Source organism: Lolium perenne, chromosome 1 (assembly GCF_019359855.2).
Source record: "Lolium perenne isolate Kyuss_39 chromosome 1, Kyuss_2.0, whole genome shotgun sequence".
In the NCBI taxonomy this organism is placed as follows: Eukaryota; Viridiplantae; Streptophyta; class Magnoliopsida; order Poales; family Poaceae; genus Lolium; species Lolium perenne.
The window spans coordinates 54033808-54057148 of NC_067244.2; the positions used below are offsets into that span (position 1 = coordinate 54033808).

Genomic DNA, 23341 nt, shown 5'->3' on the forward strand with positions numbered 1-23341 from the left:
CAACCTCCGATACCTCTCAAACTAGATGCGAGAGAAGCTGACCGTCTGAGACGGCGTACACATCCTCATCATCATTGTCAGATAAATAAATATCCAGCTTGAGACGCATGAGTGACTTTTAATCTGTCTAACTCCATCTATCTCAGAGCTGAAGCCGAATAGAAATAGTACTAACTGAATTCCCCAACGAAAGACCCACATTATTTAAATTAGCAGGAATAAGTGGTGTTGGGAATGCTAAAAAAGACTTAGAACTTTGGGACGTACCAGCAAAGTCGAGGTTCGCTGTCGCCTTGCGCCTCATAGCCTTCGCCAATGAGTCTTCGTCCGTGGATGCTCCACCACCGGGGCCGACACCATGGCGGGTGCTCCCCGAGATGGCATAGGCGGATTTCCGGCCCCTCCCTACGGCTCGCATGCCCCTAGCGGGTGACCTGCACCGGCACCTCCTGGCGTGCACCCTACTCGCGGACGACTGTGGGGGTGGGAAAAGTTGACGAAGACCCTCCCCCCCACCGTTCGAAGGTGACGTCTCCTTGGCACCACCCGCAGCAGCGGAGGTGGGCGCCGCACCACATGGCGAGGGAGCGCTTCCCCTCCCGATCAACTCCACCGCCCCCGGGTGCCAGAATGGGCCGGCTGCGTGGCAACCTCGTCCAGTAGGCCGGACCGGCCATCAGCAGTGGACGGGTGGTGCACCGGCGGCGAGGTGTACCTCCCGTCCCATGAAGACGCAGCGACGGCCATGCCCTGGCTTGCCGCACTCCTAGGGGAGGACGGTGTCGAGGTAGACCCTCCCCATGGATCCGACGGTGTGGCCGGCGGTGCCGAGGAAGAACGCTCCCACCTTCACTACCCGATAACTCTCGCGGGGACATGGGTGACGAAGAGTCCCCTCAATGAGCCACCTGTGAAGGCGAGATAGCTGGAGACGATGCGGATGATGCCCGCCTAGCAGCCGTCGGAGTAACGTGACAGAGAGTGATCACTCTGCCCCTCGCCGGTCTGTCCGAACATGGACGGTCTAGCGGCGGTGAAGCCGAACTCGCCTCCGCCAAAGCCAAGCGCAGATCCTCCATAGAGACACTCGGACCAGCACCCGACTGAACTGTCGCTTCCAGCGACGGACTGGTAATTCCAAGCTTTGCCAGAATCTCAATGGCACGTGGCCTCTGCAGGTTCGGTTTTAAAGGGGTCACCGCGAAGTGAGTAACCACCTTATTCGCAACACCTGAAGCGGGCGTCCCATTCCCTCCTGACTGAGTAGCACAAGCATCGCCAACAGGAGGGGCAACAGCAGAAGGGGCAGCAGCTGTGGACTCAGAAGTATCCATAGCATCATCGCCTCCTTCTCCAGAGCCATCGCTCGCATCATCAGAATCATCCTTTTTAACCCAAATCTGCGTGACAAAATCCGGCTCCGGTACAAAGTCGGCGGGCTCCCCGCGGAAACGAAACGCATACGACTTGAACTTAACAACCGCATCAGCAACATCACTTGGAAGAGCATCATCCGTAGGATTTCCCAACACCTTTGGATTGACCATTGCCACCTGAATACGAATAAGAGCCATGCGCCTAAGGCTTATGAGATCAACATCAACTGTCTTGCCAAGAAGAGAGCCAACACCCACAAACCAAGAAAGTGGCGACGAGAATGAGGAACCCCCTCAACGTGTAACCAGACCTTCTCTAACTCATGTGTATGTGGCACCTCCGCCGTCTGCAAAGCTGACACTGTCATGGATGCACCATATAAGAAGGCACACCGAACTGAATCCTGTCCAATCTGTCCAAGCCCTCAAAAGAAGGTACAAAAACCAAAAACTGCATATCCGCATGAGGCATTGCTTCCCAATTCCAATTGGGACTAGCCGAGCAATGCCGGGCCACCTGATTGGCTATCACCTCCGCCGGTACCTCATCACCCGAGACCACCACGAGAGCAATATGAGTCTGACTCGACGTGAGGTCATCATGTACCACATAATCAGGAAAAGTAGTGAAATAAGTCTCCAGAAGACCAGTACCACAAACAAACACAGACGGTCTAGGCATCTTCAACACAAGGCATCGAATCGTCAGGTGAGCATGCTTGTCACAATTATAACAATAATGCTTGACCTTAGAGTCCTTGGCCGCATGAGAAGTAACATAACACTTCCAACACCAGATACCTTTCTTGGGTTTCCCTCCAGCCTTTAAAACCTCCACACTGTCAACTACAGTCGTCGTCTGGCCCTGAGACTGCACTGGCGTAGCCACCCCGGTCATTTGCACAAGAGTATCGGTCTGTGGCGGCAACCCCGGCTGAGCCGGCATCTGCTGAAACTGAGAGTGAGCAGACATTTGCTGAAACTGAGACCGAGACTGGAACTGAGGCTGCTAAGGGTAGGTCGACTGATATATTTGAGGCTGACTCTGCATCTGCAAGAACTGCCCCTGTGGCACCATCCCCTGTTGCTGGCTAGACTGAGCATACACCTGAAAAACCTGACCCTGCGATGGCCCTCCCTGAGTATCGGGGCCGGTGCAGTCTTCTTCTTCTTCGGCCTAGGAGGGGTCAGCCGATTTTGGCGTCTCCCCACCCTATATGCACACAGTTTGAGTCCTATAGCTAGTCCTCCCCTCCGAGACCTATTTACGGAGGTCTGTACACGGTTAGAGGATACGGCGAGGGATACTTTTTCCCCACATGGGTGGCAGCATAGTCTACGGATAGTAGCTCCACCTACATCTTAGGCGTCATATGATTCATCGTTCCGATATGTATTTCGCCTATTTTTGTTTTATGTAACTTTGGTCACTTGAGACAACAAACGGCTGTGTGCATCCTGATTATGCAGAGGCTGGATGTAATTGCTTCTTGAAGTAATAAAACATCAAAAAAATGCACACAGTTTGAGGCGGATGGAGTATATTACATGAAGAACAACTAAAATCATTTTTTTTTTTCAGAAGTACCCCAGTACACCAAAACAGAGCTACGCATCATTGGCGTGGGGAGGCGGTGAACGACGGAAAAAGCATATATGCACCATTGGCTTAGGGAGGCGGTGCGGCACTCTGCTAGTAGTAAATGCGAATAAGGATTGCAGTAATTCTGCTAGTACTCCCCACTTCCCTAGAAGTTGAAATAGAGGCCGGAGAGTAGGGACAGACAAGCTCAAAGCCGTCGAGTTGTTCCCCACGCCACTGTCGTGCCCGAGGACCATGGGTAAACATGGCGAGCGCAGCGTGACCACGCAGCTGAAGATGGTGCTGCCTGGTTCCTCGGGGAAGCTGGTAAGAAGTCGACGCCACTGCTCTAGTGCTCTGTCCATGCATCCCAGACTCTACCCACGCCGAGACGTAATATATTGGTGGCTGTGCAGCGCATCTCCGACGAGCTCGCGGAGTGCTTTGATTCCGGAGACGGCGGCGCCGGGATGACGGCCTTCCTCGTCAGCCCGTTTGGCACGGCGGTCTGGCGCGTCGAGGTCGGCCGGGACAGCGACGGCGCGTTCCTGGGTCGACGGTGGCCGGAGTTCGTGGAGGCCCACGGCATCAGCGTCGGCTGGTTCTTGGTGCTCCGTCATGAAGGCCGTGGCGTGCTCACAATCAAGGCCTTCGACACCACCTACTTCATCAAAGAGTTCGGCCAAACCCTAACCGGTGTGCTTACTCTCTGTCTCTCTACGATTCTGTCTAGATGTAGCATTTAGGAGGTATCAGGGTAAGACAAATTAAAGATGTACAGTGGTTAGGATGAGTTGAAAATCTTCTAAGAGAACTAATTCGTAGATCAATTAATCAAATTAGGTAGGCTTTGATCCTGGGCTACAAACTCCGTTTGTTTGGTGACAAAAATCAGAGCAAGTTTGAGTTAGAGCTTGTGTCCAGTCTTAAGCTCAGACAGCTCATAGCTCATACATCTGACAATTGTTGATTTTCAGTTCCGGGCCTTGGGGAAGCCCAGATCAAAACTGGCCGTGCTCGTAAGCCGCAGTTCATCGGGCCGCTTTGGCATAATTGGATGCAAAAGATGGTTTGCATACTCTTCTTGCTGCCAGAATCAAGTCGTCAAATGCATCATATGCTGATTACTATGTTCACTGCATCATGTTGTTTCATCTGTGTTTGCAGCCTATCCCCGCCGAATTTCTGAAACACGGATTCATTTCTGATGAGGAGCTCAAGAGGCGGATGGTCACTTTTGTGACCCCCTTCCGCGAGTTTTGGCATATCGATCTGGAGAAGGATGGGTCGAATGTGTTCTTTGCAGGTGTCTGGTTAAAGTTTCTGGAGTCCCAAGGCGTCACAGAAGGTGAAGTTCTGTTGATCAGGTATCAAGGCAATATGATCTTTACAATCGAAGTGTTCGGGTTTACCGGATGCCGGAGAAATTTGAAGAAACAGGACATCAGATTTGAGCAAACTGGGAACAGTGAGGAGACAAATTCGTCCCAGCAAACTGAGCAGAGTGAAGAGACAAATTCGTCCCAGAAAACTGGGCAGACTGAAGAAGCAAATTCGTCCCAGAAAACTGGGCGGACTGAAGAAATGATTACTCTTTCGTCCCAGAACACTGAACAGAATGAAGAGGCAAATCCGTCCCAGAAAAATGCGCACTGTGAGTAAACAAATTATTTAGTGCCCTATGAATATCATTTTTGTGAAACCTGTATGAATATCTTCATAGTGAATTAACTTATATGCTAAATGAATTACTATTATTGTTGTCTTAGCATCTAAAGAAGCGCAGAGCCAAAAGGAAGCACATATTTCCAGAAGGAAAAGGAAACGAAGTGAAGAAACAAGAATTCCAAGAAGCTGCAGAAATCCTCTTAACAAAAGAACAGATTGTGAATATGAGACTGGGTCACAGCCTTGGATAAGGAAGCAGCTCAACGCTAAGCTTCGAAACAATATTGTAAGCACGATCATATATGTATTATTTCCAAGAAAATTCATATACTCTAGGAGATCAAACCCTGATCGACGATCTGATCTAAAAAAGGCCCCGAAACCCTACCTCCTCTCCCGCCCCCCTCCCGGGCGGCGGCGGAGGATCTCCCCTCTCCCGCGTAGCCGCCCCTCAGGCCGTCGCCCCACAGACCACCGCTGCTGCTGGCCCCTGTGGCGGTGGCGGCGCCCCTTCCGTCGAACGGCGAGGGGGAGGAGAGGGTTTCCACGGCGGCGCTCCATGGGAGGTGATGTGGCACCAGTGGAGGAAGCCGGGCGGCACGACTGCTTGGCCGGGGCCTGATGCCCTTCGCCGGTAGCCATGGAGGAGTGGATGGAGCGGTGGTGGCCTTCGCCCCCGGCGGCGGTGCAGTGGTGGTACGCATGATCCGCGCCGCCGTCTTTTTCCCTGGTGATCTGGCAGGAGGGACTGGTGACGTGGGGGCTGCTGGTCTTTCTTTGTTTTGGTGGTGGTCCTCGGACCTCGGGTTTCTCGCAAGCGAAGATGATGATCTTCCGGAGGTCAGTTTGCCTTGATCTGGGCTGGAGAGATGGGTTCCGGAAAGCTCCACCGGCGAATGGAACAATGCATCTTTTTCCTGGAGTTTGCTGGATCGGGTGGTATTCGATCGCGCGCACCCATATTTTTATTTCGACCGTTTGGTTACGGTGGGTGCGGCGTGAAGCTCTATTCTGTGTTGACATAAGGTGATTTTTGGGTCCATGGTGAAGTCAGAAGAAGGAATATCATGAATGCCGAATTGGTGGACTGGCTAATGGAGATTCGAGTCTCCATGATGCCGAGGGACTTGCTTCGCGTTCCGGACTCCGCAGCAGTGGTATGCAAGTGGGGGCGGCAACACAGGTGAAGTTTAGAGTTTTAACTTTAAGGGTGAAAACCCAAGGTCTGGCCTAAACTGGTTGTGCCTGGCAATGGCCTTGTTGGAGGTATTGTTTTGAGAGTGGGACTATCTTTAAGGTGAAAACATAAGACCTTTGGTCGGGCGATAAAGGCGCTGGTGCACCGTTTCCTTCTTGTAGGCGTCGCTTTTGGAAAGTCTGTATTTCAGGTGTTGTCACGGACTCACGTTAGTGGTTGTAGTGGTGTTGCTAGATCTGGAATGCTGTAGCGAGACTTTATTCTTAGTTTTCTTTGCTCTTTTTTGGCTGTGTGCATCCGTACTGCCACTATGGTGTTGCGTTGTTGCAGAGGCTGGGTGTAATTGATATCTTTTGATATTAATATATTCCCTTTATTGAAAAATATACTCCAGTAGCAAGTTAGGGTTTTGAACATATATAACGGAACAAACCAACATATATCAAATAACCTAACTTGACAGAGTTTTATCAGATTGTTCAGAAGTTTGCCATCATACCTCTTGAACTGTGACACAAATAACCTATTTGATTGCAACGGTTTGCAGACTTTGCCAGGGAGCTTCTGTAAGAAGGTCGGATTCACGGAAACATGCAAGATCACGCTCAAGTCCTCAGAGAAGAAGGGGTCATGGGAAGTCCATGGTTTAGTTTACGAAAAAATATGCCAATGGAAACTTTCAGGTGGCTGGAAGATGTTCTGCCGAGATAACGGGCTCAAGGAAGGTGACGTGTGCACCTTCAAAGTCCTCAAAAGCAAGCTCTGGCATGTTGACATAGATCGTTGCTAAGATGGGACTTCAACCAGGTGCAGTAGTAAACCAGGTTCAGTATGTGTCTACTGTGCCCAGTAGAATTCATATTGGCACCAAAAGCTTCTCCGGCACTGGTTGTAGATACTCTTGCTGTGTCGATCTATATTTTGTATGTGTTGGCTGCACTTTTATGCGTTTAAACAGTTGCCTGTCGTAGTTACCAAGACTATCATGGTTCATTTTGTTGTTCCAAGTTGTGTACTTTTCATCTCAGATTTTTTGTTAGCGTGCCAAGTGCTCGGGGTAGTTCCCTTGGGTGATGGCCACTAATTAAACAGGTGACGGTGGTCATGCTTTGTGCCCTTCTACCTCGCTGATAGCACTCCTTTGCGCATGTCTTGGGTTTCTTCTTGTTGCGATGGTCGTGGAGTATGCTGCCTCAGTGATCTGTGTGGTTGGTGTATACTGTTGCATTTTCTTTCCTTAGGTTTTGTACTTAACCTTGCAGTGTTTGTCGTGCAACTCCTGTAGAATGAACATTGGCTCTCTAGTTGGGAGATTTTTTTTTTTTTAGGTAAGGAGGATTATGCTCACATGGTAATGTTTCAAGGCGTTTGCTCCGGTACAGCCCCCTCCCCTAAACTCAAAGCAAACTTAAATACAAGGACGGCTGAGATCGCTTGATACCCATTCGTTTAATACTAAACGGGTATACGTAGCCCTATACAAAACCTGTATGATCCAACTAAATTGTATGCCGAACGTATGTATATAATTATGTATGTACGTGGATTATTGGTGGCGATTCGTCAGTGCGGTGGCGGTCGTGGCCGCCGGGCGGGAGGAGCAACAAGGTGGTGATAGGCAGCCACGAGGCACTGTGAGGCGAAGCTGGACGACACGAGTCTCGGCAATGTCTCTTAGGTCCGTACCGGTATGGTTGGGGCGGCGTGCAGTCTAGATGGTGGCGTGACGGTGCGACGAACTGCCGGATAGTCCGTCACGGACAGTCTGGTGCAATTCGGCCGGACTGTCCGTCGCGTTGGGAACGAGACTAACCGGATTGTCTTGCGGTGCTTGCGTTTGGACTGTCTTGCGGCGCCGGACTGTCTTGTGGTGTTCGCGCCGGACCGTCTTGCGGTGCCCGCCGGACTGTCTTGCGACGACTGTATGCCTATACGTGGGAATACTGAGTTTTGGATTTGGGCTTGGATATGGGCTTAAATAATACCGGTTCGGTTTTGTTGAGTTTGGGGAGGGGGTTGTACTGGAGCAAGCCTCATGTTTCAATATGCGGGAACAAATACTAATGGCATGATCAATGAGAGCTTATATCTTATCACCGTGTACGGGTGCGGCCCACTGTCACAAAGAAGGATAACAATAGGCACCACCGCACCAGTCACAACATATTAGTACTTGCCTACGGTAGGAAACACTAATTTTCTTGTCTCTCCTACATGCATGCACTTCAGTACAATAATATATGCAGGCATGACATCATTAAGATCCCTTTGATTTTGAACGCCCAACCCTAGCGCCGCCAGGTCCCGTCCCCTTCTATCCTCCCCTTCGCTGCCGTCTGCGCAGGCCACCGGGCAAAGTCTCGTGCGGTGCCGGCGGTGGAGGACACGCTCTTACCCGCGCGCAAGGCGGGCGACGCGGGTCCCCCGGTTCTTGCGGTGGTGCATCTCGGTGGGCAAGAGTTTCGGCGGCGACTGCGCTCCCCCCGGGTGGCGGTGGAGCCGGGTGACGTGGTGGCGACGGCGCAGCCTCTTGGCGGCGGGGCGGCAGGGAGGTCAGCGGCGGCGCGGCCCTGACCCAGATCCGGGCCTGTCTAGGCCCCATCTGGGCTTGGGCGGGCCAGGTCTGGCATCCTGAGGTCTGCTTCCGGCAGCTGGTGGAGCTTCTCTTGCTGAGGGTGGCTAGGATGACGGCGCGTGGACTACAACGCGGCCACGGGAGCTTCACGAGCCCGGCGGGCTCGGCCGGGCCAGATGGGCCTGGTTTGCTCCTGTAGCTACGTCTGGTCTATCACCGCAGCTGGCGGTGGAGGTTGCGCCCTCCCGCGTGGCTGCTGTCCAGGCTCTCCTCGGCTCGGGGTGCTTCCTATCGGTTTCGTCGGTCATTGTCAGTGGGCCACGGTGAGACGAAGGTGGTGGTTGCGTGACCGTGGTGGCACGAGTTGGTGGGCGGCGAGGTTGGCGGAGCATGACGGAGTGTCCGGGGCCGTGGGACTTTGGGGGACGGGAGAAATCCTTGTCGATGGCCGACACCGATGCGGTGAAGTTCGCGGGCGCCACAATTCCTTCTTGAGGGGCGTCGGGGTTCCCCTTCCCACTTCCCTTCCGCATACCGGGGGAAACCCTAGGCTTGTCCGGGCAGCAACGTCATCATCGTCGCATCCCTTATTGAAGGTGCTGCCTTGGTATGCGGCGCTTCGGAGGGCTAAGCTCGTGGTGGGAATCTTTCGAAGGGCGCAGAGGTTGCGGATCATCAGCATTTTCGTCGATCCGACTTTGTCATCCTTTGTTTCTTTTTTCTTCTTCTTTTGTTTTCTTTTGGGCTTTGTTGTGTTGTTTGCCCCAGTGGTGGTCTGTACCTTGTATCAGTTCGTTGCTATATTAATATAGCGAGGCGAAAGCCTATTTCGAGGAACTTAAAATGTTTTGGGAGTTGATTAATTTCCTTAAATGATTTAGCATTTAATTCTCGACCCCATAGAACTTAAAGCGAAAGACTTGATTGCACATTCGAGAAATAATTGTTTGCTCGAACTAAAATTTAGCGGTAAATGAGATCCACGTCAAAAACCGTCCTGTTCTAACCAGTGTGAGATAGTGTTTTACGCGTGTCTTGCAACATTGGCGCATACGATGGGGGTATTTACAACTTTTTTAGCCTCTATATGACCTACCAGAGAGAAATCCTAGATTTTGGCTATGAGTTGGTTAAACGTTTGTAACGGCAATGTTATGATGAGTAATATTTTGTACCTCCTATGGTTTGCGTTCAAAACAAAGTTGGGGCACTCCGTTGAGTTCTATGAGAACTCATGAGACCATAAAAGATATTTAAACCTTGGTATGGTTACGTGTGTTCCTTGTAAGTCTATTCGGTACCGTTATGAAACATATTACACCTTTGGTATCATTACTAAAGAGTCCAGATTTTGGAAAAACAACAAAAATAAAGTGAGTTCGAATTCCCAGAATTAATTGTGTGGGAGTGAATTGAGTTTTCTAATACTTTATCTTGTTCGACATGCTATCACAACTTTTGTTTCAAATTTTTATTAGCTGAATTGTTTTTACTTGATTCTGAAAAAATGAAGAGAGGCTGAAGATTTGATTTCGCATACCTAGGTAAAATCCTAAGATTTCTTTTGGAAATAAAGTTTAATTGGTGATAAGTTATATGTGGCTAGTGACATAGACATCCCCAATGGGCCTGCCGAAGATGGTACCCGGGGTTTACTGAAGGCCCACGACCCGAAGAATAAGAAGAATTCGGAAGCCCAGCTTGCTAGTTAAGAAAAGCTAGAGTTGTATTAGGAGAGAACACTTGTAATATTGCGGGAGTTAGAAACCTTCCAGGACTCTGTAACCTGTACATCACGAATCCCTCGGCTCCACCTCCTATATAAGGGGGAGTCGAGGGACAAAGGAAGCATCGATTCATTGTCTCACAAACCCTAGTTTTCATATCGTCGAGTACTTTTCGGCTGAAACCTTCGAGATCTACTTGCCCTCTACTTCTAACTAAACCCTAGTCTACAACCTGTAGGCATTGATAAGTTAATACCTTGTCAGCTAGAAAGAAAGCTTAGGTGCAACCGTTCAAATACTTCTATGGTCTTTTTAAAGGTTGCGGGATTTGTGAAGGTGGACATTTTATATCATCACGACATGGTTGATCTTGTAAGTATGTTGACTCTCTCGCTATCATTCTTTATTTCTATCTCACTCGAGGGTGATTAACATTTAACTTGGGGGAGTTTATAGATCCGTTTTATACAGTGTTTTTTTAGGTGTTTTCATTTGGATTTTACTTGGTTTCAATGGTTTTTGTCTTCTAACTAACGGTTTAATATCAAAAACGAAGGAACCTAGTATTTTGATGTGAATTTCAGGTACTAATCATTAATGAATCAAACCATCAAGTGGTGGTTTGGAGGAAATCAAGCAACTTCCTAATTCGAAGATTCTTCATCTATCCATCAAGAGACTTTATGTTGCGGTCAGAAACCCACCGGCGAGCAACGACGGGCAACACAGGAGAGCCGGGAGCAACTTAGGGCTGCGGCTGGCCCTGGTCCCTCCGAGCGACGGCCCGCAAAGACTCCGGCACGCACGTCCGATGCTGGTGCAAGGGCGTGCCACCTGACCTATACCTGGTCAGGAAGGTGATGGAGATGCCTCGCTTAGTTTCCTGCATGGCATACACGTAAACATTAAATACGAGCCTCGATCGGCTCTCAGGTTGTCCTGTGAATCGGCTCAAAGAGCCGATCCACCCATGATTCGCACGAGGTGTACGAATATATGGTGGTCCTGCTTGATCAAGATAAAGCTAAAACGATCTACGACGATTTAGGGTTTTCACCGCATAATCGGAACGTCCTACTCGTGATTGAGCCTCGCGGCCGCGCACGGTGATCGTAAGCCGATCCTAGACAGGGCCTAAAAACCAACACGAGGTTGATCCCCGGAACATCCTGTCTAGGGCTAGCAAACTACACCCTACGCGCCGCTGGATCCTTCAACCCTTTGTAAGGCCTAACTATGCAGATATTAAACTAATCCTTGAAGAACAAGGAGCAACCATAACGGATCAGATCTACTAAATAATGATCAAGCGGGGTGCCGCCCCTACGCCTAAGATAGGCGTAAGGGCGGCTAGATGTCTAAGGGTTGCACGACGATAGCATATGATACGAAGAACAATGCTAACCCTAACACATCTAAGATAACTACGTTGCTCGCCATCAAAAAGGCTTCAGTACGAGCAACGCATGAACAACGAATAAACTTGTGCTGCCTAGATCGCAAGATGCGATCTAGGCAGCATGATGCTTACCCGGAAGAAACCCTCGAGACAAGGGAGTTGGCGATGCGCCTAGATTGGTTTGTGGTGAACGTGATTGTTGTTTATTTCATAAACCCTAGATACATATTTATAGTCCGTAGACTTTCTAACGTGGGAATAATTCCAACCGTGCACGAGCCAAACTCTAACTAACCGACACGTAATCTACTATATTACAGATACACAGGCAAATTAGCCCAAACTTTGCATATAAGGCCGATTCACGTATATTCTTCCATGTATATTCTTCAAGCCCATCTTGATCGCGGCCCACCTCTGACTCGGTCAAATTCTGGTGATAACACATGCCCCCCTGGTTTTGGAATTGATAATTCCAAAATCACTCTGCTTTTCTTCGTCGGGTCATGTCGTGGCAGAACCGTCGCAGTATCCCTCATCATGATGCCTTGCCTTCTCAACTTCTCCGCGTGACCTGGCAGTTTTTTTTTAGGCACCACTTCCTCGGAAACTGCTGTGGCATTGAATTTCCACTATATCCCCTTTTATTTAACCGCTCCAAACAGTTCGCTTCCACATCCCCTTCGTATTAGCACTCCCAAAAGCCCTCCTGTGCCACCATGTCCTCTTCCTCCTCTGTCTCATCGGATCTTTCCACCCAGTCCTCCTCTTCCCGCGAGCCGACGCCGGAGTGGAACCTGGAGGAGGCCCACGCGGCCAACATCCGCCGCGCCATCGAAGCCGGGGAGGAGTCCAGTCACGACTTCTCCATCTGGTCCGAGGACGACAAGTCCTTGACCGACGGGGAAAGTGACCTCCGCTTCCTCGCCGACAGGGAAACGGAGGAGGAGAGCGATGACGATCGCTTCTCCTGCGACGACTTCACCTCCCCCGAGGAGGAGGAGGAAGAGAAGGAGGAGGAGGAGGATGACACCTCCTCCGACGAACCGCCGGCCAAGCGCTTTTGCCCCTGGCCGGGGAACCTCAGCGACCGACGACGACGACGGCCCGCTGACGAGGAGGACGAGGACAACGAAGGCCCGGTCGGCGGCCGCTGGAGCAGCGACGACGAGCCCGCCGGGAGTAGCGCCGACAGCGGCGACGACGGCGACGACGAGGGCAGCGACGGCCCATAGATAGGACCATTAGCATAGGATCCGCAGTAGTAGACGGGGCAATGTATCCCCTAGCACTTCCTTTTGAGAGCAATCAGCTCTTTATGTAAGAAATATTGCTTATCAATGAAGAATTTCCCCAATTTGATTTTGCCGATTTCCCTTGAGCTAATTTAGCCGATTTCCCCTCACACTGATTTTGCCGATTTGTCCACTTAGCCAATGCTTAATGAGCCGATAGCAACGCATCGGTCCTTCACAATTCATCCTTCAATCCTTCAACTGATGACTTTGAGATCTGGTGGATAATGTGGAGTCTTCAAGAAAGCCCTTAAATTCCTCCCACCAGGTCCAGTGATCCTCTTCTGCAAGAATTCACCATTTTTGAAGAAGGTTGTGACGAAGGATCAGCCGATGACACCCCAATCGGCTTCTAAAACAGAGCATCTACCAGGCCAGCTGCCCCCCGAGCCTCAATCAAGGCGAGAACATCGGTGAGGATGCACAGATCGGACAAAGGGCCTTGAACTCAGGCAATTGAGACAGCCATCATGCAGAGGTCCTAGTCATTCCTACGAGCGTAGCTGAGAAAGTGGCCAACTCAGCCAAGCCGATGGTAGATGCACCAGAGCCGATCACCTTTCTTCCTTTGAAAGCCGATATTGTAGATGAAGTACCAACGGCTTAAAGAGCAAAGGGCCGCCTTGTATGCCAAAACTGATGCTTCTGACAGTAGGTAGATCCTGTGTAATTGTACTAGAGTCGATGGCTGTGCATCGGCTTTGTTTCTTAGTTCTAAAGTCGATGTCCGTGCATCGGCTATATATCGTGATGCTGATTTTTTTTTACTGGCCGATTTTTCTATCGGCCCCCAACATTTCACTGCACACATGTTCATCTGCACATGTTCATCTGATTAGGTGCCCCCCCGAGCCGAATCTGTCAGGTAACTGCAGATATCGGCTCTGTAGTTAGCCAAGGCACTGTATTTGCACGTCGGCTCCGGTAGGACCAATGTTGATTTTTCCTAACTCATCAGCCGACGTAAAACCGCTGCCCAGTAGATCGATGTTGAACACAAGCAGAACATGTGGTGAGGATAATTTTGGCCGATTGCTGGAATCGGCCTCCATATTGATCGAAGCGCTCAATGAAGGTTTTGCAATGTCCCTCCATATATCTTTGGGGCCGATCCCAAGGATCGGCCTCGCCACGTTTCTCCATAGGTTGGTTCTTGCTACACGGTCAGGCTGGTGGATAGAACCAGCCTAACCCCGTTCTTCGTCACGTCGATGCGCTCGCAGGCGTCCAAATTGATACCTGAGAGTGGCTCTTGGCCTGCTGTTTCCCAAGCGTTCATGCCAGCCGTTGAAATCTCGGCTGAGTCATCGGCCTGGACGACCTCTACCTCATCTCCATCCCACTGTATTACGCATTGGTGCATCGTGGAGGGAATGCAACAGTTGGCGTGGATCCAATCTCTTCCTAGCAGAACAACATAGGTGCTCTTGCTATCGACGATGAAGAACGTCGTAGGGATGGTTTTCCTTCCTACGGTCAGATCCACGTTCAGAACACCTTGTGCGTCAGACGCTTGGCCGTTGAAATCGCTCAATGTCACGTTGGTCTTGATCAGATCCGAGCTAGAGCGTCCCAACCGACGTAGCATAGAGTATGGCATAATGTTGACTGCCGCTCCGGTGTCCACCAGCATCTTGTTGACAGGCCTCCCATCGATATAACCTCGCAAGTACAGGGCCTTCAGATGTCTGTAGCTTCTTTCTCGTGGCTTCTCAAAGATAACCGGTCGTGGGCCGCAGTCAAGTTGTGCTACAGGTGCCTCGTCTAATCCTGGAGCGCTAAACTCCGTCGGAAGGATAAACACCATGTTTGTGCCAGCCGATGTCTCATCATCGGCTTTCTTTTGCTTGGGGCGCCACTCCATTTTTTGTGGTCGACCCTCTTCATCCAGGGTTCGTTGAATTTTCACGGCCAGGTCGGGCCGCGCCTTCCTTAGCGTGTGCAGGTACAACCTTTCGGCTTCCTCCAAGCCACGCAGTCGCTGAACCCTACGCTTTTGGGAACGGCTGAGTCCATCAGGGCACCACCTTGGCCGGTGGTACCTGTCTCCTTCTTCTTCATCATCGTCTTCCAAATCCTCGAGATCTTCCACCCGAGGGGACTCAGCGTGCTTGTTCCGAGGTGGGAGAGACCCTAGACGTTTGAACACGGACACGTTAGCTGCATCCTTCCTCTTCTGTCTACATTCTGGGCAGTTGCCGATTGTAGGCAATCGGCTCATTCCTGAATCCCAGCAGTGTCTGAAGAAGGGGCAGTCCCAGTGCCTATTCTCGTCGTCTTGCTCCCTCGATTTTTCCTTGGCACGGCGCTCGTACTCCTCCTCTTCGCGATCATGCCGACGATGTCTCCTGGCGTCCCTAGCCAGACGGTCTCTATCATCATCGTCGCTGGATCGTCGGCGTTGGCTATATTGACTCACATACTTGTTGAGGAGGTGATCAGAGAGAGGTCGCTGATATCTTATGTTCCTTACTTCTCCCTCTGTGATGTAGCGCTTGCCATCGTGCCGGAGCCGATCGCGTGGAACGGCTTCCTCTGTGTCCTTGCTACGAGAGCAGCTGCCCTCGTCTCCGTCCTTACCAGAGTGGTGTCCAAGTCCTACCATGTTGATGTTGAACGAGAAACTTGGCTGGCACCCTCCAGCGTAAGTGCACTCCACCATGTTTACGGCGGGGAAGGGGTGGGTGTCGACCTTCATGGCGTACTGGTTAAAAATCAGACGTCCTTGTTCTATCGCCATTTGGATCTGCTGACGCCACACCCTGCAGTCGTTGGTGGCATGGGAGAACGAGTTATGCCATTTGCAGTATGGCTTTCCGTTCAGCTCCTGTACCGTGGGGATTTTGAGGCCTTCGGGTAACTTCAACTGCTTCTCCTTGAGTAGGAGGTCGAAGATTTGCTCAGTTTTAGTCACGTCAAAATCGAACCCTCTGGGCGGACCTGGTGGCTTAACCCATTTGCAGGACACGGGGGTTGCCCCCCGAGTCCATTCAGCCACTGCTACTTCTTGATCTCCCGCAGAGCCTTCGTCTTCATCTGCCTCAACCAGGACTACCGCACGCTTGAATTTGTCCTGGTACAAGTCCGGGTGGCGCTGTTCATATAACGATAGTTTCTGAACCATGTGCGCCAGTGAAGGGTAGTCTGCTTGGGAGGCCATATCCTTGATTGGTGATGCAAGGCCCACCACTGCCAACTCGACTGCTTCCTTTTCAGTCACACGAGCCGAATAACATCGGTTCCTAAGATTTCTGAAGCGCTGGACGTATTCTGCCACAGTTTCTCCACGCTTCCGACGTATTTGTGCTAGATCGGCAAGGCCAGACTCAGAAGCCTCTGAGTGATACTGCATGTGGAACTGTTCTTCCAACTGCTTCCAAGTCCGGATCGAGTCCGGTGGCAACGAAGTGTACCACCCGAAAGCCGATCCCGTGAGGGACTGTGCGAAGAACCTCACGCGTAGTGGATCCAATGCTGAGACCGTTCCTAGCTGTGCCAAATATCGGCTCACATGCTCGATGGAGCTGGAACCATCTGATCCATTAAATTTGGAGAAATCAGGGAGCCGATATTTGGGTGGTAGCGGGATCAACTCGTACTCGTTGGGGTACGGCTTGGAATAGCCGATTTTCCTCCTTTTCGGCACCATGCCGAACTGGTCTCTCAGTATAGTACTGATTTGATCCGCGGTGCTGGCTGCAGGAGTCGAACTCTGAAGATTCGCCGGGGTGGCATACTTAGCCAGCCATGCTTGCTTTTCCAGCTCTGAGCCAACTGCAGAAGCTGAGCTCTGGAGGTTTGTCGGAGTGGCATACTTAGCTAGCCACGTCTGCTTCTCAAGATCCGTTCCCGAAGTTCCTCCTGTTGTTCCAGAAGTCCCTGCTGTTGCGGCCTGGTTCGTGAGCGCCCAGTTACCGCAGTCTGGCACGTATGTGCACGTGTACCCATGAGGGATCTCCTTAGGCGCCTCGTGCAAGAACTGGTAGTCACTAGGGTCACCACCGATCTTGTAGACGACGAATGCCGGTGAATTCGGCACTTCTGGTGGTGCCAACGCGAATGGCAGCGGTGGACGGGACTGGAGTGGCATCTCTCCTTGGTATGTCCCGAGAGCTGGTCCTGACGGAGAGTACTGGTGCCTCATGATTTCCTGGATCACCCGAAGAGCAACACGCTCCAAAGTGTTCACCAGGTTCTCAGAGTGGCGGTGTAGCGAATGAGCTACCATGAAGTTAATCTCCTGACGCAGGGACCTGGTGCGTTCTTCGGACGGGGCGGACAGGTCCACTCCATCGAGCGCGCCTTCAGGTGAGAACACTTTCCACCTGATGCCATGTGAGCGGGTTCTGTGAAAGGAGCCGATGAGGTCGGCTTCGAGGATCGCTTTGACCTCGTCATACTTTTTCTTGAGCTCCTCGGTCAGATCCTCGTACGTGACTGGGGTGCCGTCCGCCATCTCAGATGTAGATGGCGATGCGGTTGATGTCGAAGATTGTCCCACCGGGCGTGCCAGAATGTGTTGCGGTCAGAAACCCACCGGCGAGCAACGACGGGCAACACAGGAGAGCCGGGAGCAACTTAGGGCTGCGGCTGGCCCTGGTCCCTCCGAGCGACGGCCCGCAAAGACTCCGGCACGCACGTCCGATGCTGGTGCAAGGGCGTGCCACCTGACCTATACCTGGTCAGGAAGGTGATGGAGATGCCTCGCTTAGTTTCCTGCATGGCATACACGTAAACATTAAATACGAGCCTCGATCGGCTCTCAGGTTGTCCTGTGAATCGGCTCAAAGAGCCGATCCACCCATGATTCGCACGAGGTGTATGAATATATGGTGGTCCTGCTTGATCAAGATAAAGCTAAAACGATCTACGACGATTTAGGGTTTTCACTGCATAATCGGAACGTCCTACTCGTGATTGAGCCTCGCGGCCGCGCACGGTGATCGTAAGCCGATCCTAGACAGGGCCTAAAAACCAACACGAGGTTGATCCCCGGAACATCCTGCCTAGGGCTAGCAAACTACACCCTACGCGCCGCTGGATCCTTCAACCCTTTGTAAGGCCTAACTATGCAGATATTAAACTAATCCTTGAAGAACAAGGAGCAACCATAACGGATCGGATCTACTAAATAATGATCAAGCGGGGTGCCGCCCCTATGCCTAAGATAGGCGTAAGGGCGGCTAGATGTCTAAGGGTTGCACGACGATAGCATATGATACGAAGAACAATGCTAACCCTAACACATCTAAGATAACTACGTTGCTCGCCATCAAAAAGGCTTCAGTACGAGCAACGCATGAACAACGAATAAACTTGTACTGCCTAGATCACAAGATACGATCTAGGCAGCATGATGCTTACCCGGAAGAAACCCTCGAGACAAGGGAGTTGGCGATGCGCCTAGATTGGTTTGTGGTGAACGTGATTGTTGTTTATTTCATAAACCCTAGATACATATTTATAGTCCGTAGACTTTCTAACGTGGGAATAATCCCAACCGTGCACGAGCCAAACTCTAACTAACCGACATGTAATCTACTATATTACAGATACACGGGCAAATTAGCCCAAACTTTGCATATAAGGCCGATTCACGTATATTCTTCCATGTATATTCTTCAAGCCCATCTTGATCGCGGCCCACCTCTGACTCGGTCAAATTCTGGTGATAACACTTTAACGATCCATGGTACGGTCATGGTGATCGTATGTGTGAAGGGATTTGTGTATGTTAAACAAAAAAATTACATGTCATGATCACCTAATATCCATCTATACAATAACATAAACCGTGAGGAGGATCAAATTATACTCAATGAGAGGATTGCGTAAGACTCAATGAAAAAATGATCAAGAACTCGAACAAGGCTTCAGAGCCCGTTCGATGAACTCGAGCAGGGCTCTGCCTGACCGAGAGTGTTGCGAAAGAGTCGGCGGGTAGATATTCACACACTTGATGAAGATCCAAAGGAATCCGCGGATAGTGATCCGCCTTCTTGTTCATTTAGGGTAGAACACATGACCCCTCTGTAGCGTTGCAAGTATCCATGCCTCCGTTCTAGATGGACTTCGTCGTCATGGACGAAATCGTACCGAAGTACTATCTTAGATTCAAGTGTATGCGAAGAACCTCCACATAAGAGAATCTCCAGGATGGGAGAGACTCCAAGCGGGAGAGGGAAAGAGGAGAGAGCCAACCAAAGGGCTGAATTGTGTTGTACATTGAGCGAGAGGAGGGCGTCATTTTTATATAGGGGCCAAGAGTGTCACCAATTGGAGAGGGCGATAGCTGTTGCCTCCATCGACCTAGGGATCCCCTAGGGCCTGCGGCCAAGGGTGGGGGCGGCGGATGTCACCCTCACCAAGTTGGTCCCTTCATTTCATAGATTGGTTCCCCATGTTGGGTTGCCTTGGGAAGCCTCCGGGAGGCCCCTCGGTTCGCATTCCTAAAATGATTAGGTTACACTACTAGGAAAAAGCCTATAGTTGGAGGCAATAGGTGCCGGCGCACCACCAAGGACGTGCGCCGGTGGCAAGTGTTGCCGGCGCACCTCTTTTCAGCCGCGCCGGGGATGCGGGCCTTCTGCCGACGCACCAGAGGAGCAGACTCGCTGGCGCTATTTCCTGGCATGGCCTCGGCCGATTCGGGCCAGGCCCAAGAATCATTGCCGGCGCACCGGCCCAGTGGTGCGCCGGTGGAAAATTTGCTATTGCCGGCGCACCCCTGGGCCGGTGCACCGGTAATGATTCTTGGGCCTGGCCCGGGGGTGATATAGCCGAAAGGGCTATGTGCTGCCGGTGCACCCATGCCCTGGTGCGCCGGCAGTAACCTGGGCAGTTATTTCTGCTCAACAACCACTCCCCCCACTACCACTCCACTCCTCCACACAAACCCGAGCCTTCTCCCAACCCAGCTCATTTTTGCCCATTTCTATCCCCAATTTCACCAATTTGACCAAACAAAATCATATTTTTTGAGCAAATCTTCTCTTCCTACATGCATCTCCCACATCCCCCTATGTAGATCTAGGTCTACTATCCCGCATTGACCGCTCAATCTAGATCTAGATCTAGAAAGTCGGCTTCCATACGCCGTGGTAGCGGCGCGACGTCTCGATCTCGTTGACGAGTATATCAAACAAATAGGTGATTAATGAACAAATTGAGGAATGAAATCGACGTATATTGGACATTTGAAGCAAAGCTCGTGTGTGGCATATATATATATGTTGTGTTTGTGCTTGTGCTTGTGTGTGTTGGCGTTGAAAATGAGTTGCCAACGTTGCGCCGAAATGTTGATTCTTTAAGTTTCCGTTTCGGCACATTTCTGGTGCTCCTATGTCCTACCGTGTAGGAAGGTCATGCCGAAATTTTCCGTGAAAACTACCGACGGATGCATGGTTCTAATCAATTATGTAATCTTACCATGCAGGCGATAATGGTTATCGAGATGAGTGAAAGCATCGTGATGAGATATCTGAAACGCGCGATCATCGACATGTATGAAAATAACCGCACGGAGGTATTGTGTCCGTGCCGGAGATGCAAACGAGGGAAATGGTTTGACCCGTATTCAGGCAAATTGCAGGGGCACCTGCTCACTAATGGTTTCATGCATGGACACACTCAATGGATGAGTGATGATGGCGCGGAGGTCAATGGGGCGATGACAGCAGGTGGTAATAATGGCCGGCAAGAAGGAGGGCATCATGATATTGATGACGATGAAGGGTTTGTCGCATAGGACGATAACCTTGACGACGACAATAACCTTGACGACGACAATAACCTTGACGACGACGAAGAGGTGCCGCTAGCTTCAGTCGTGCGGGAACCTCATCTTCAAGATCTGCTTCTCGAAAAGACGAAAGGCGCCAAGAGGAAATCAAAGCTAAGAGCGTCATAAAAGAAGACCGGTATTTCACCACCATGTTTCTACCCGAAGCCAACAAATCAAAGTCCACGAACGCCACCGCGCAGAATGAGCCATGGGTACTGGCAGAACACGTGCACCAATGCTTCTTCATAACTGACCCATCCAGGCATAGCCGTGTTATCGTGAGGAGAGGCAAGAGGACCATCGTCGGAATGGATGGAGTCGCCAACGAGGAAGACTTCGAAGGACAAGTCGGAGACCCAATGATGGAAGAATCCGAGGACGAAGACACAACATACACCACAAGAAGAAGCAGGACCATGATACGTCTCCGACGTATCGATAATTTCTTATGTTCCATGCCACATTATTGATGATATCTACATGTTATATGCACACTTTATGTCATTATTATGCATTTTCTGGAACTAACCTATTAACAAGATGCCGAAGTGCCAGTTCCTGTTTTCTGCTGTTTTTGGTTTCAGAAATCCTAGTAACGAAATATTCTCGGAATTGGATGAAATCAACGCCCAGGTTCCTATTTTGCCCGGAAGCATCCAGAACACCCGAGAGCCGCCAGAGGGAAGCCCTGGGGGCCCCACACTACACCCTGGCGCGGCCAGAGGGGGGGCCACGCCGCCCTATGGGGTGGTGGCCCCAGGCCCCCTCCGAGACTGCCCTTCCGCCTATTTAAAGCCTCCATCGCGAAAACCCTATCACGTTCGACGAAACCCACAGAAACCTTCCAGAGCCGCCGCCATCGCGAAGCCAAGATCTGGGGGACAGGAGTCTCTGTTCCGGCACCCTGCCAGAACGGGGAAGTGCCCCCGGAAGGCTTCTCCATCGACACCGCTGCCATCTCCACCGCCATCTTCATCACCGCTGTTGCTCCCATGAGGAGGGAGTAGTTCTCCATCGAGGCTCGGGGCTGTACCGGTAGCTATGTGGTTCATCTCTCTCCCATGTACCTCAATACAATAATCTCATGAGCTGCTTTACATGATTGAGATTCATATGAGTTTTGTATCACTATTCATCTATGTGCTACTCTAGTGATGTTATTAAAGTATTGTATTCCTCCTGCACGGTGTAATGGTGACAGTGTGTGCATCCGTGTTAGTACTTGGCGTAGGCTATGATTATGATCTCTTGTAGATTATGAAGTTAACTATTGCTATGATAGTATTGATGTGATCTATTCCTCCTACACAGCGTGAAGGTGACAGTGTGCATGCTATGTTAGTACTTGGTTTAGTCGTATTGATCTATCTTACACTCTAAGGTTATTTAAATATGAACATTGAATTGTGGAGCTTGTTAACTCCGGCATTGAGGGTTCGTGTAATCCTACGCAATGTGTTCATCATCCAACAAGAGAGTGTAGATTATGCATTTATCTATTCTGTTATGTGATCAATGTTGAGAGTGTCCACTAGTGAAAGTCTGATCCCTAGGCCTTGTCCCTAAATACTGATATTGCTGCTTGTTTACTGTTTTACTGCGTTACTACTGCTGCGTTACTACTGCTTGTTTACTGTCCTGGGCAAAGCACTTTTCTGGTGCCGTTGCCATTGCTCATATATATTCATACCACCTGTATTTCACTATCTCTTCGCCGAACTAGTGCACCTATTGGGTGTGTTGGGGACACAAGAGACTTCTTGCTTTGTGGTTGCAGGGTTGCATGAGAGGGATATCTTTGACCTCTTCCTCCCTGAGTTCGATAAACCTTGGGTGATCCACTTAAGGGAAAACTTGCTGCTGTTCTACAAACCTCTGCTCTTGGAGGCCCAACACTGTCTACAGGAAAAGGAGGGGGGCGTAGACATCAAGCTATTTTCTGGCGCCGTTGCCGGGGAGGAAAGGTAAAAGGTACTCACACTCCGGATCTTGGCTACTAAGCTATTTTCCGGCGCCGTAAGTACTCGAAGCTATTTCCTTTAGATCCTGCAATTGCAACTTTTTGTTTCTTGTTTACACTAGTTTGGCATAATGGACAAGAATGAGCTTCTTATGCTATTTCCTGATTTAAAACATGGATTGTTTGATGCGAAAATTAAAAAACCTATGGAATCTTATTTGCATGCTGGTAGTAATATTAGTATGAACGCTTTGAACACCATTGTTGATAATAATATAGAAAGTTCTAAGCTTGGGGAAGCTGGTTTTCATGATCTTTTTAGTCCCCCAAGCATTGAGGAGAAAATTTTCTTTGATGATACTTCGCCTCCTATTTATGATGATTATAATGATAGTGGTCTTGTGCCACCTACTATGGAGAGTAAATTTTGTTGTGATTATACTATGCCTCCTACACTTGATGAGAATAATAATGATAGCTACTTTGTTGAATTTGCTCCCACTACAACTACTAATAAAATTGATTATGCTTATGTGGAGAGTAATAATTTTATGCATGAGACTCATGATAAGAATGCTTTATGTGATAGTTATATTGTTGAGTTTGCTCATGATGCTACTGAAAGTTATTATGAGAGAGGAAAATATGGTTGTAGAAATTTTCATGTTACTAAAATACCTCTCTATGTGCTGAAATTTTTCAAGCTACACTTGTTTTATCTTCCTATGCTTGTTACTTTGCTCTTCATGAATTTGTTTATTTACAAGATTCCTTTGCA

The 23341-nt window shown here is 50.1% G+C and overlaps 1 protein-coding gene across 1 annotated transcript; it reads left to right on the top strand.

Annotated features, from left to right (window-relative positions):
* The first annotated feature begins 3165 nt into the window (after positions 1–3165).
* On the top strand, positions 3166–6957 carry LOC127292445 (putative B3 domain-containing protein Os04g0347400). Its single transcript, XM_051321838.2, has 6 exons — positions 3166–3285; positions 3375–3654; positions 3936–4027; positions 4126–4612; positions 4728–4912; positions 6372–6957. The coding sequence occupies exons 1-6, from the start codon at positions 3214–3216 to the stop codon at positions 6612–6614; spliced, it is 1359 nt and encodes a 452-aa protein (XP_051177798.1). The 5' UTR covers positions 3166–3213; the 3' UTR covers positions 6615–6957.
* Positions 6958–23341: the final 16384 nt, after the last annotated feature.

Bases quoted from the DNA above. Each gene is read 5' to 3' on its own strand.
- LOC127292445 (XM_051321838.2), top strand. From the start codon at position 3,214: ATGGGTAAACATGGCGAGCGCAGCGTGACCACGCAGCTGAAGATGGTG. The intron at 3,655-3,935 runs GTGTGCTTACTC...GTTGATTTTCAG, and splicing joins GTTCGGCCAAACCCTAACCG to TTCCGGGCCTTGGGGAAGCC. The intron at 4,613-4,727 runs GTGAGTAAACAA...TTGTTGTCTTAG, and splicing joins GTCCCAGAAAAATGCGCACT to CATCTAAAGAAGCGCAGAGC.